Source organism: Crocodylus porosus, unplaced genomic scaffold, assembly GCF_001723895.1.
Source record: "Crocodylus porosus isolate Cpor-Errol unplaced genomic scaffold, CroPor_comp1, whole genome shotgun sequence".
NCBI classification, from domain to species: Eukaryota; Metazoa; Chordata; order Crocodylia; family Crocodylidae; genus Crocodylus; species Crocodylus porosus.
In genome coordinates, this window is record NW_017728906.1 from 42,997,728 (window position 1) to 43,010,733 (window position 13,006).

General features: G+C 44.4%; 1 protein-coding gene across 1 annotated transcript in view; it reads left to right on the forward strand.

Moving 5' to 3' along the window:
• Nucleotides 1-13,006, forward strand: part of PDE9A (phosphodiesterase 9A) — a 99,431-nt gene that overhangs the window by 63,419 nt on the left and 23,006 nt on the right. The window contains exons 8-10 of the mRNA XM_019528993.1: nucleotides 2,344-2,425; nucleotides 4,789-4,863; nucleotides 9,885-9,971. Coding sequence (XP_019384538.1) covers nucleotides 2,344-2,425; nucleotides 4,789-4,863; nucleotides 9,885-9,971 — 244 coding nt within the window. The remainder of the gene's footprint in view (nucleotides 1-2,343; nucleotides 2,426-4,788; nucleotides 4,864-9,884; nucleotides 9,972-13,006) is intronic.

Genomic DNA, 13,006 nt, shown 5'->3' on the forward strand with positions numbered 1-13,006 from the left:
AAGGAGGACTGAGAGGTCCAGAAGCAACTGAGCATTTGTGGTTTGCCCATCCTCGTGTTGTTCCTAAGTCAGTATTTCATTCCCAACAATACTTGTTAAAATGAAATGACATGGGCACATTGAGTCACATTACACATGGTGTGAAATGAGTAACGTGATCGGTATCCATGGCTATAAAGTGCCTGGCCCTGAGTGCCATCCCATACAGTGTAAAGTATGGTTCTGCAGAAAAGAGCAAATGTCCCATCCCATCACCCACATATTAAGGGCCAGACTGTTAACACAGACCTGTTTTTGCAGTTGCAGCTGAACAAGTCTACTTCTTTGGGCATGCAGTCTAGGTGCCTTACCCAGGTCAGGGTTGGATTTATGTCCAGGTTCCTGTGCATTTGTTGGTGTAACATCACAAAGGCTGATGAATTTTGCTTTAGCTGCCTGCAGGCTCCCAGGTTTTAGTATAGTTCAGATGCAAAGATGCCTTGGCCACCCCTCCTTTTCCCCCAAATCTCTGAGCACTGAAGCTTGGGGGAGCATAGCACAGAAGCCAGGAATATGACCCTTCACCACCTGAGGGTTCATCCTTCACTAGGCCGGAAAAGGTGCCTGGTTAAAATGGGTGAATAGGGTTGTGGGGGGAAACATGAAACAAGCACATCAAAGCAGTGAATGTAGCTCAGTGATTCCAGTTTCAACACATGAAGGAGCAGGCTTTGATAATGAGAAAGACTGACAGTTCTTGGGGTGAAGAGACATAGTCTTAGGAGATCTGGGTTCTGTACTCACCTCAGCCACAGATTTCCTGTGTGACCTTGTGCAAATCACTTAGTTTTTCTGGCTGCCATCTGTAAAAATGGGTAATAGCTCCTTTCATCCACCCTTTGTCAGGCATGTCTCTTTAGATTGCCAGGTTTTTGCAGCAAGGGCTGTGACTCAAAGTTTGTGCAAAGCCTGGCACCACAGGCTCCCAATTTCAGTTAGGATATCTAGGAGCTAATACAAATAATCATGATAGTACTTTTCACACCACAGTCAGCTCTGAAGTGGAAACTGGTTTGCACAGGAGGCAGAAAACAGCAACAGAAAGGAAAGCAAATACCAAAATTCAGAGGAAGCACTAAGGGGATTTTGGTTTACTCACACTGGAAAAGACAAGTGTTTGAAGTGATGCACTAGAAATTGTGAAAATTCTGAAGTAAGGATTATAGAATCATAGAAGTCAGGTCGGAAGGGACCTTGTAGATCTTCAAGTCTGACCCCCCACCTGGGCGGGAGAAAAACTGGGCTCAAATGATTCCAGCCAGGTAGGCATCAAGCTGATGATAGGAGCCACATCTACAAATGTGCTTAACTGGAGAGTATGCTAATTAGCCATGGAGTAAAGCTTCAGTGTCTACACACGCAATAGTATTAGGCCACAGTAAACTAATTAATACTGTAATAATACTATCTTACACCAGGGTAACTTATTGTGATTAAATACAGATGTAGATGCTGACTGCAGGCATAATTGCACTCGGTCGGCCCAACCAACCAGGGGCCAGACTCCTGCCTGTCGCCTAGCCAGACAGCTCCACACTTTCAGCACTGTCATGCCCCATCCAAGCAGCCTCTCTGCTACCCAGAGCCTGGGGCTGAGCAGCCCTGTCTTAAACTACTCTGCCCCCCCTTATATTGCTGCTATCCCAGGTGCACATGTAGATTCTGTGCCCACGAGTAGTTTACTTCGGCTCAAACTGCTCCAGCGTTTATTGCTTCAAATTAATTGCATGTGTAGATGTACCCAGGTTATCTTCTTTTAGTTCTTGATCAAAATTAGAGGAAATAATCTAAACAGGAGGAATAAATGCTAAAATCAAGTAGAACAGCTTTCCATAGTAATAAACCTATGTAACTGCTTGCATGGGAAGAAACATGGATGAATGAGTTTCAGAGATGCCTGTATTTGTTTCTGGTACGCTGACTTGCTTTTGAATGCAACCCTAGACTGATTTTTAATGATCAGAGAAAATAAGGTTGTTAGGATAAATTGGGAATCAGTTGGCTTCAAGGTGATATTTACCTAGCAATTTATGGTACTTTAGAGAATGGCAAGGTAGATTTGCACTGTATAGACTAACTAAATCAGATGACGGACACACAGGCAGATAGACAGAGAATATATATGTGCTATACCTATATATAGCATAAGCTTTTGTAGGCCTGAGTTCATATCATCAGATGCTGTAAAAGGACATGCACAGAGCAGTGTATCAAATAGAATTATTTGAATACAGGAGAGATAAGGGAGGAGGAGCAGTGCCAGGCTATTTTCCCAATTCTGATAACTGAATTTTTTATTTCCAGGATCAACTGTCGATGTAAGTACAGCTTTTTGGATGAAAATAAAAAGCTGACACCCCGACGGGATGTACCATCCTACCCAAAGGTACCATAAGCTACATATCCTTGTCAGGCTATTAATATATGCAAGTTGCCTTCTTACCAGGAGCTAGAATACAGTTCATGAGTTCCCATCACTCTAAATCTCAGTTGCTTTAGATCAAGACCCTGATCCAAAGCCATCATCTGGAAACCAATGGAAAAACTCCCATTGACTCTAGAGAGTTTGGGATCAGACCTTCATTAGGCCCTAATACTTTTTAGTGTCAAAGATGTTAATGAATGCTTTGTATTCATCAGACAGGTGGTGTTCTTTTGGTTAATAATATTTATTTATCCTGCATACTCGCAACAAAATGTATTGTGGGCTGTAACTTTCATGTCCTTATTTATGAGGGCTCTTCTACTTTGTCCTAAATTCATGGGTGATTTTATTTCTTTTTTAAAATATCGCTAAAACATTAACATTTGAAGCTCTCTGGGGTGACTCATATGATTATGAAAATGAGTTTGTTTTTTCTCAGTTAAATGCACAAATAGTTTACACCCATAGTTATATAAGAAGATACACTAGGAAGTTAAAAATAAATTTTTCACAGTTGTAAATGGGAATGAAATTACAAATAAACCCCCCGAACATAGTAGTATCAATAAGAAGGGTCATACCAATGTGTGGGATTCTTTTCCCCATATGCCTAGGAAACTGACCCCTCCCCTTCCCCCTGCGCAGAGCCTGGAACCATATTTTCTCTGTGTCCAATTTACATCTTGGCAAACCCTGATTCATTTGCACATATCCTAGTTTTGTTTTTTGCAGGTACGTATAAGAATTTTCCACCCAAGTCAGGTTTGGTTCATTTTCTTCGAAGTTCATGTGACACAAGTTGCACATACACATATGTATCATAGTTATCTTTGAAATGAGTTCATAGAGCTTCATCATGCAATGGACTATTAAGGCAATGAGTTTTTGAGATACTGGATCCAATATTGGGAGTAGACCATATAGAAAGGTTGGACTGGAGACGCAACAAAGAAGAAGTAGTTCACTGGTAAGGTTCTCAGATGGCCACTTTATATATTACCGTCTGGCTATTTTTGTGTGTTTCAAGCACCAGTCGCACACTTTCTCAAAGCCTACAAGTTCTCAAATGAATCTATTTTGCTTGGTTGCAGGATATGTACACAGCATCTATACCTTTACCTTTTACCCATTGCTATAATGCTTGATATCTGAGATAAACAACTGCGCGTGAGGGTTGCATTAACTAATGTTAGTGGTAGACTGATGCTCCTTTCTGCCCAGACTTGAAAACTTTTAATTGCTTGGTTTCAGGAGGAGTTTAGTTTTTGTTTGCTCTGTATGTGGAATGTGTAAGACTTTGGATCCCCAGTTGAGATAAGATCTCAGTCATATTAGCAGTTGGCAGTTCACCTGAAACATATTTGGGAATTGCAATACTGCTGTTAATTAAAAAATCAATATGGCTAATTCACAGATGTCTTGCAAACCTGTGTACTAAACATAAGCCACATATGAAAACACAAAAATTACTGCCCTCTAGAAAAGAAGAATTCATCTTTAGACATTTTCTCCCTTGAATTAACTGGCAGGCATTCAAAGGCTGAAATAATTTCATTCATATTTTCAGCATAGAAAGCCCCAAACCACTTCAAGCCCATGGTAGTAAATGGCTAATTAAACTGAGTTGGTTTACATCAGGGGTGGCCACCTGCAGTACACATGTCACAAGTGGCATGAGCTGCCTCTGTGTGTGGCACAGGGCAGAACAGGGAGAGGACAGGCAGAACAGTGACAGATTGTGCAGGGAGCAGAAAGCAGAGCAGTAAATCAGCCAGGGGACAAAAAGCAGAGCAACAGATTGGGCAGGGAAAGGGGATCAGAATGACACACTTATGGGGGGTGCAAGGGTAACTTGTGGCACACCTGTCTAAAAGGTTGGCTTAAACTAGTTTAAATGATCCAAAAATACTTGGATCCAGTATCTTAAAAACATGACTCAATAGCATTGGGATACCATACTTCTGTGTCTTTTCTAACCCTCCTGATGACTATTAAAAAAAATTGCCAGCCAGAATTACCCAAACAGAAGCAACACTGGAGGTTGAACTGGGTTTTGTAATGGAGCCCTGAGCACAGAATTGATGATTGTATAAGCTTTAGAGCACACCCAAACTAGCCATTCAAAACAAATGGGTAAAACAGCTGAAGTGAAGTATTTCATTCCCCGTACAATGCAAAACATCTAAGATCAAAAACAACAGACCATCATGCATTCTCCAGCTGCAGCTGGGACACAAAATGGGGCATGGAGTGTGGAGAGAGCAGCTCCCAGGAGCTCCAATGAGATGAGCTCACAGTAATGCTGGCTGTCATTTTGTCTACAGTATATGCTTTCTCAAGAGACCATAGAAGCACTTCGGAAACCAACATTTGACGTCTGGCTATGGGAGCCCAATGAGGTAATGAAGCAATGAGTGAATAACTGGTTTGTGCTTGCAACTTCATTTCTCCCATGTCAGCATTGGATATATTAGGAAAGGTACCTTCAACATCTGTAAGTGGAGGCCTAATGACAGCAGTACAGGCTCAATTCAGTGATTTGTAGCCAGCCCTCCATAAAGCTATAAGCATGGTGACTGGCAAGTGTGGAGAAGAATATGGAGGTTTGCACCAATTGCCCTTTTCAGTGTTCACCTAGCTTAATCAATGCCAATGACTTTGGTGTTTTTCTCTCTATTGAGGCTGTTTATCACTGCACAAGTAGCTATGCTTTTACATGGAGGTAGGTCACTCCATTTAGCTAACTCACTGAAAAAGCTTAGTAGAGACAAGGCGCTGTCAAGTAAGGTAAGTCCTAGGTGGGTGGCATATGGGCTTCCTTGACTAGTTATAGAAAAGTAAAAGTTACCTTTGCTTTGCTTATATTAGGATTCTACGTAGAAATTAGACCCTTCTTTTTTACGTTAAAATGTATCTTTAGAAGTGAGCAGTCACATAGCAGGGCTGGCAGCTGACTCAGATTTCTTTCCAAGGCTGGATAAAGCCAGCATATCCACTTGAGGTTGTTTTTTTTCCCCACCCCTTACCTAATATATTTGTCATGGTCCCTTAACTTGGAAGTTTAAATTTGTGCTTTTAAAGATGGGATGGGAGGGAACAGAACAATGAATCAGAATTAAAATTCAGACATATGCTGGAGTTTTCTCTAAGGTAGATTAGTCTTATTATGGAAACACATGGGGGTTTTCTTGTTGTTTTAAGTGTCTTCATAATCTACATACTAGTATGCCACTCAAGGACAAGTGCATTAATCCTTCATGTCACCTAGTCTGAGTAAATCCATTCCTATTCAGCAAAGTTCTTAAGTATGTGCTTAATTTAAAGAAAATGAATAATTCTTTTAGAATCAATGGAACTACTTATCTGCTTAAAGTTAAGTACATGCTTAGATATGTTGCTGAATTCAATTAATTTTTAAAGTCTCTCCAAATTTTTGTGTTTGAAAAACTCAGAGACATGGAAATCTAGGTAGAAATATAGATGCATGGCACATATCAATAGGTAGAGATATATAGGTATAAATATCTCTCTGCGTGAAAAAAATAGAAATAGCATATGTAGGTATGCGTGTGGCATGTGTATCTAAGTTATTTATGTACACACATATATACACACTATTTTTTTTTGTTTATTCATCTTCATTATTAATAGTATGGAAGCTCCCAGAGGCCCTGCTGGGTTAGTTGCTATGGAAACATGGAAGAGAAAGAGAAGGACAAGGCCTCTGTCATTCAAATCTTCTAATATAATCTGAAACAAGAGTCAACAAATGATAGTGGGGGAAAAGGTAGTGGTAGAAGAGTGATGTAGTAGCCATGATGGTCCAGGAATTATCTGAGGGGCAAGGATTTCTTAGGATGGTACTTTTTATTGGACCAACCACAGAATTGCGATAAGAGTTAGACAAGTTTTCAAATGCCAGACATTCTTCTTTAGGTCACATTCTTTTTCAGGTCCCACATGGAGTGGGAAAAAGGGAAGGGGGAGACCTATCTAAGTTTAAAAAAAAATATTTAATGATTGGGCAGAGCAGCAAACTAGCATCACAAAGTAAATCTTAAAAATATGTATGCATAAGAGAGCAAGCCAGGTCCACATAGGTGAATATAACCTATGACAAAGAAAAATGCCAAAGATTAAATAAAACATCAGGAATTATGTATTTCATACAATTAATTTGTTAATAAGCTTCTGGGAAATCATATTTAGGTGGCTCTAAGTTCACTCTCCCATTCACATAGAAGATGACAGAAATTACCCTGCTCTAAATTACTGCTCATGCCTGCTATGCCTTGATGTTATATATATATATTGTGGGAGGCTGCCCTGATCTCACTATAATGACCAAAGGACTTGTGGTTGGGAAATAAACCCCCTCCCTGCCCCCTTCTCCTCAGGAGGCCATGTTGGCTGGTGTCTGGCCACGCCCCCGCCCCTGCCACTGGAGCCTTAATGTGAGGAGGGGGTGTGAGGAAGAGAGGCAGGGACTCTGACAGGGGCAGCAGTCCCTGTCATGGTGTTCCAGGGAGTGCAAGCTTCTTCCCAGTGGAGGGGCTGTGCTGCAGATGGGAGCGGGACAGGCAGAGCTGCCACAACCTGCGTGGGGTGAGCAGTAGTAGTGGCAGGTTTGGGAAGGGTGGTGACAGGGGGCTAAGTGGCAGTGGTATTAGGGGGAGCTTGGGGGGACTATGGCCACTCCAGAATTCACCTTGGCCTCTGTAGCCACCCCTCCCAGTGCTGCTGCTGCCACTGCTGCTCGCCCTGCACAGGCTGCAGACACTGTGCCCACCACGCTCCTGCCTATAGCACAGCCCCCACCCCACCAGGAAGAGGCTTGTGCTCCCTGGGACACCAAGACAGACAATATATATTGCTGCCCTGTCGGAGTCCCCCCATTTTGCCACTTCAGCAGCAGAGGCAGGGGTGTCGCCAGGTGCCAGCTGGCATGGCCCTGCCATCTGCTTGTCTCACTTGAGGCTGAAGTTGAGCTGGGCCAGCCCATGGGTGCTGCTGAGGGTGGGCACGGAGGAGCCAGGCAGGGCCCTTCCCAGCCAGCTGCGGGTTGGGGAGACTTGATCCTTTGGTGCCAGGCCAGGGTCTACCCACGCTTCCTCTCCCCAGCCCTGTAAAAGCTTGGCAGGGGATACTTTCCCCCTCCCCATCCAGGCACACCACAGGTGGGGTCCCTGCAGGTCAGGGCGGGGGTTTAAACCCCTCCCCAGTGATACTCAGCCTGCCTGGGCACCCTCCCACCCCACTCAGTTTTCCTCCAGCCTTCTAGCCACTGCAGAAGGGAAGGGAGGGCTGCTCTAGCACCCCCCAGCTTCTAGCCTGAGCCACGGCAGGCATGTGCCTGCATTTCTGGAATCAAAAGTGAATGCCTATTCATTTGCATGCTAGTTCAATCTGTGCAGGTTAAACTAACCTGTAAAGATTGAATCATTCAAAAAGCCTGAGCCTGAACTATCTGTATGTCTGTACTGAATGTGCCAAGATGTTACCGCCAGCCCTGCTTTCAGGCTCTAGACTTACACCCAGCCCTCCTCCAATCAAGTGACTCCCTTGATCAGGCCTGGCCTCACCTGCTGGACCCTGGGTCAGCTGACTCTCTAATTAATGGCTCAGCCAGCTGCCTGACCTCTTGAAGTAGCAGTCACACCAAGTGCCCTGCCACACATGAAAGACTGATGCCCCCAGATATGTATAAATAAGAGTTGCTGCAGATACTGAGAATATGTATTTTTTGAGTTTTGTCTACATTGCAATTTTGCATCTGATTGCCTATTTACTGTCCCCCCCAAAAATTAAAAATAAAAAAGGAAGCATAAGGAAAAAATTGTGGGAATACTAGACTAAACTAAATGCTTCAATTAGCCTACAGCTACTTACAGCCTGCTGGATAATTGCCCTAGATACACAATAAAATTATTAAGGAAAATGAAGCACAACAGATGTGCAGTATGCTGATTTCACTTTCAGAGAAAGCCTTTGTCTGCAAATAAAATTTCTGCCCCTTAGTGCAAAAATAGGAAAAGTGATACAACCCCTTTTGTGTAGGTACATTTATATTGGTATAGATGTGTCATGTACTGGTACAGCTACTCCCATATATAGAAGGGTATCGGTATAAAGCACCTTTATACAAATATCACTGCATCTACACTATGGCTTTTACCAGTTTAGTAAAATAACAATCACACCCATATCTGGCATAGTTGTACTTGGTAAGAGTAAATGAGGCCTATGCTCATTTACTATTCAGTAGCAATTTTTTTGAAAGAGTAGCAAAACACATATTTTTACCTTGAGACCCAGGGGCTAAATGTGATGCTCTCCAGCAAAATTGTGATAGTGTTATCTAAGCACACATCAATATTCTGACACTATTTCTCTGGTTTTGTGGGAAAGCCTATTTTCTTTACACTCGAATGACTCAAAGGCAGCCATAATGTAATTTTGCTAAACGTATTAAATGAACTGTAGGCTGACAGACGCATGAAATTTCCCCAAAGGAAGTCATTTTTCTGGGAAGCTTATGGGTACATGAGACACAGGAGTTTATAATGCAAGTATCTCCTTGGCCAATGGCCATATTTATAACATTATTCCCATGACATTGTAATTAAGATACAGATTCTGGGTCAAATAGTCTTAAAGCAAGACCCAAGTAGCCTATTAACAAAGGTCCTTTTTCTGCAATATTTCTAAACGCTTAGGCTCAGAATGAGAGAGCTGAAGTAACTGCCTTCTGTTCTGAAAATGGGAAATGTATGTTGTTGTGTGGGTGTCTCCAAAGAACATTTGGCCTCTGTGTTTCAGCTGCTGAAATTCATAGATGTGCTTTTGGAATACAGATATTCACAAACCTGCTGAGATTTTGCAATTTTACAATATGAAGAGTTTTATTTTTAATCTATTTATTCTAATAAGAATTCTTGATTTAAAAAAACAAACCCTACAGGAAGTTAGCCAAAGACATATTTGGTTACCAGTAGCTCTTATCTTCCACTGACATATTGCTGTGCATTTAGGGCAGGTCCTCGGCCTACTAAAGTCAGTGGAAGAGCTTCTGCTAACTTAATTTCATTTTGAATCAGGCTCATTACCAGCTCCATTAGCAAAATGAAAATAATGAAATACTTATGATCTCTAGGTGCTCTGATAACTAAGGAGCCCTGGGATGATTCAGGGCCTGCTCCAAGTCAATAGAAGTCTTTCTGTTCTCTTCAGTAGGCTTTAGATCACACCTTTCATGAACTGGCTTTAATCTTGGTATCTTTGAACAGTTTCTTTTCATCCTTGCCAATAAGGCTTGGCCATTCATTAGGACATGTTAGGAGATTATATTATACTGGACAGCATGCTTTGTAAGCAATGGTCCTGTTTATCAAAACAGCAACCTATCCATTCATCATTACAGATGTTGAGTTGTTTGGAACATATGTACCATGACCTGGGATTGGTGAAAGACTTTAACATCAACCCCATCACCTTGAAGAGGTGGCTGGTAAGTATTTCTTTAAAATTACCAATAATAGTCATTTTAAAAATCCAGACCTTGATCTTGAAAACATGCTTAGGCTTACTTATATGAGGAATTCCATACATCCCAGTAGCAAGGAGGGCATGATCAGGGGGAAGCAGGGCAGGCCTTACGAGGACAGGCTACAAGACCTGAACCTGTTCAGCCTCCACAAGAGAAGGCTGAGAGGGGATCTGGTGGCTGTCCAGAAACTTGCCAAGGGGGACCAGCAGGCAATGGGAGAGTCCCTGTTCCCCCAAGCCCTCCTTTGGACCCTCTTGATGCTGTCCACATCCCTCCTGAAGTGCAGTGCCCAGAACTGGACACAGTACTCCAACTGCGGTCTGATCAGTGTCATATAGAGGGGGAGGATCACCTCCTGGGACCTGCTTGTGATGCATCTGTGGATGCATGACAAGGTGCGGTTGGCCTTCCTGACTGCGTCCCCACACTGCCGGCCCACGTTCATCTGGGAATCAATTATGACTCCAAGATCCTTTTCTGCCTCTGTGCTGACAAGAAGGGAGTTCCCCAGCCTGTAGGTATGCTTCCCCCCTAGGCGCAGTACCTTGCACTTGCCAGTATTGAAACACCATCGTATTCTCATCTGCCCACTGCTGTAACCTGTCCAGATATAGTTGTAAGCTGTCCCTCCCTTCTAGCATGCCCACTTCTCCCCACATCTTAGTGTCATCTGCGAATTTGAACAAGGTGCTTTTCACCCCCTCGTCCAAGTCACTGATGAAGATGTTGAACAGTGCGGGCCCGAGGACTGAGCCCTGAGGAACCCCACTGCCCACATCCCTTCAGGTCAAAAATGACCCATGCACCACCACCCTCTGGGTGTGGCCCTCCAGCCAATTTGTGACCCGTGAGACTGTGTAGGCATCGACACCACAATTACCTAATTTTTTAATGAGAATGGGGTGGGAGACCTTCCTAAAGTCCAGAAAGACTATGTCCACCGTGACACCTGCATCCAAGGATTTTGTGACCTGGTTGTAGAAGGCCACCAGGTTGGTCTGACAAAACCTGCCTCTAATGAACCCATGCTGATTGCCCCTAAGCATAATCTCCCCTGCTGGTCCCTCGCAGATATGCTCCTGAATAATTTTCTCAAAGAGCTTTCCATAGTTTCCTGGGTCCTCCTTCCTCCCTCTTTTGAAAATGGGGACCACATTGGCCCTTTTCCAGTCCTCTGGCACCTCACCAGAGCACCACAAGTGCTCGTAAAGCCATGTCAGGGGTCCTGCAGTGACCTCTGCCAATTCCCTCAGCACCCTGGTGTGAAGATTGTCTGGACCTGCTGATCTGAACACATCTAGTCCCACCAGAAGTTCCCTGACTAGGTCTTCACTGACCCTGGGCCTGGCTGTGCCTTCCCTGGGGCCATCTGGGATCCCAGTGGGGGGATGTCCTGGTCCCTGCTCAGAAAAATGGAAGCAAAGAATTTGTTAAATAGGTTAGCTTTGTTGTCTGGTGAGACCACCAGATTTCCAAGCGTGTCGTGCAGAGGCCCCATGATACCTGGTACCTTTTTTTTACTCCCTATGTATTTAAAAAAGGACTTCTTGTTATCTTTGATCCAGGTCGCTAGTCCCAGTTCTGTCTCTGCCTTAGCCATCCTAACAGCCCCCCTACAATCTCAAGCAATGGAGATATAATCCTCCTTGGTGATGACCCCTCCCTTTCATTGGGTGTATGCCTCCTTTTCAGCTTTGAGACTTTCCTAGATGCCTTTGGGGACAGGTTACAACATGGGGGCTTTTGAGCAGTCTTGTCCCCTTTGATCTGTGTTGGGACTGTCACCCTTTGGGCTTGGAGGATCGTCTCCTTAAGAAACGACCACTTTTCTTGGACTCCCAACTCCCCACCCCTCCAGGACCTCAGAGTCTCCCCAACTAATCTCCTTAACTCATTGAAATCGGCCCTCCTGAATTCCAGGACTGCTGCCTTGCTGCAGGCCTTTGACACCCTGTGCTGGATGGTGAATTCCAATAGGCGATGATCACTATCGCCCAGGTGGTCGAGAACCCACAGTCCCCTAACCAGGTTGTTGCCTGTGGCCAGCATCAGGTCCAACAAGGCGTCTCCCCTGGTGGGCCTGTGCACCTCCTGGGTTAGATGGAGGTCCTGTAACTCGGCTAGGAACCTACATGAGCAGTCAGACCTGGCTGACTGCTTCTCCCAGCAGATGTCCGGATAGTTTAGGTCCCCCATGATGACCACGTCCCTTGACTTAACTGCCTCCGTGAGCTGACCTAAGAATTCCCGGTCCAGCTCTTCCCCCTGGTTGGGTGGTCTGTAGTAGACACCCACCGTTAAGTCCCTTTCTCCCCGACCCCCTTATATTCTGACCCAGAGCACTTTGGTTTGCCCCTCCTCTGACCCCCAGCTGCTCATTGAGGATGTGTATTGCTCTTTGACATACAGCGCCACACCCCTGCCTTTCCTCCCTGTTCTATCCCTCCTGTACAGCCTATAGCCCTTGATGTTTACCACCCAATCATGCACTGAATCCCACCAAGTTTCAGTGACCCCCACTATGTCTAGGTTTGTGTTAGCTAGCAGGAGGACAAGTTCCTCCTGCTCGTTCCCCATACTATAAGCGTTAGTGTAGAGGCATTTAAGGTCCTCCGAGGGTGTATACACCGCCCCCCTATTCCCAGGACTATCCAGACCCCTGTCTCTTACCTAGGTACTTCTTGTGCTCGTAGCCTGTCTTGGCTGGTCAGTTCTTGTGGGTGGCTCTTGGTTCGCTGTTCTGTGGCTCCTTCTGTCCTCATCCTCCCCTTCCCCTGATGAAACTAGTTTAAAGCCTGCCGGAGGAGATCAGCCAACCTGAAAGAGAACACACGCTTACCTTTAGGGGAAAGGTGAAGCCCATCCCACCCAGACATGTCTCTTGTTCTGAAGTATGGATGGTCCAAAAAAGATGAAGCCCTCCTTGAAACACAGTTTCCAAAGCTGCAAGTTGACCTCCCTGATGCAGGTTTTAAGGCATTGCCCACATCTTCTCA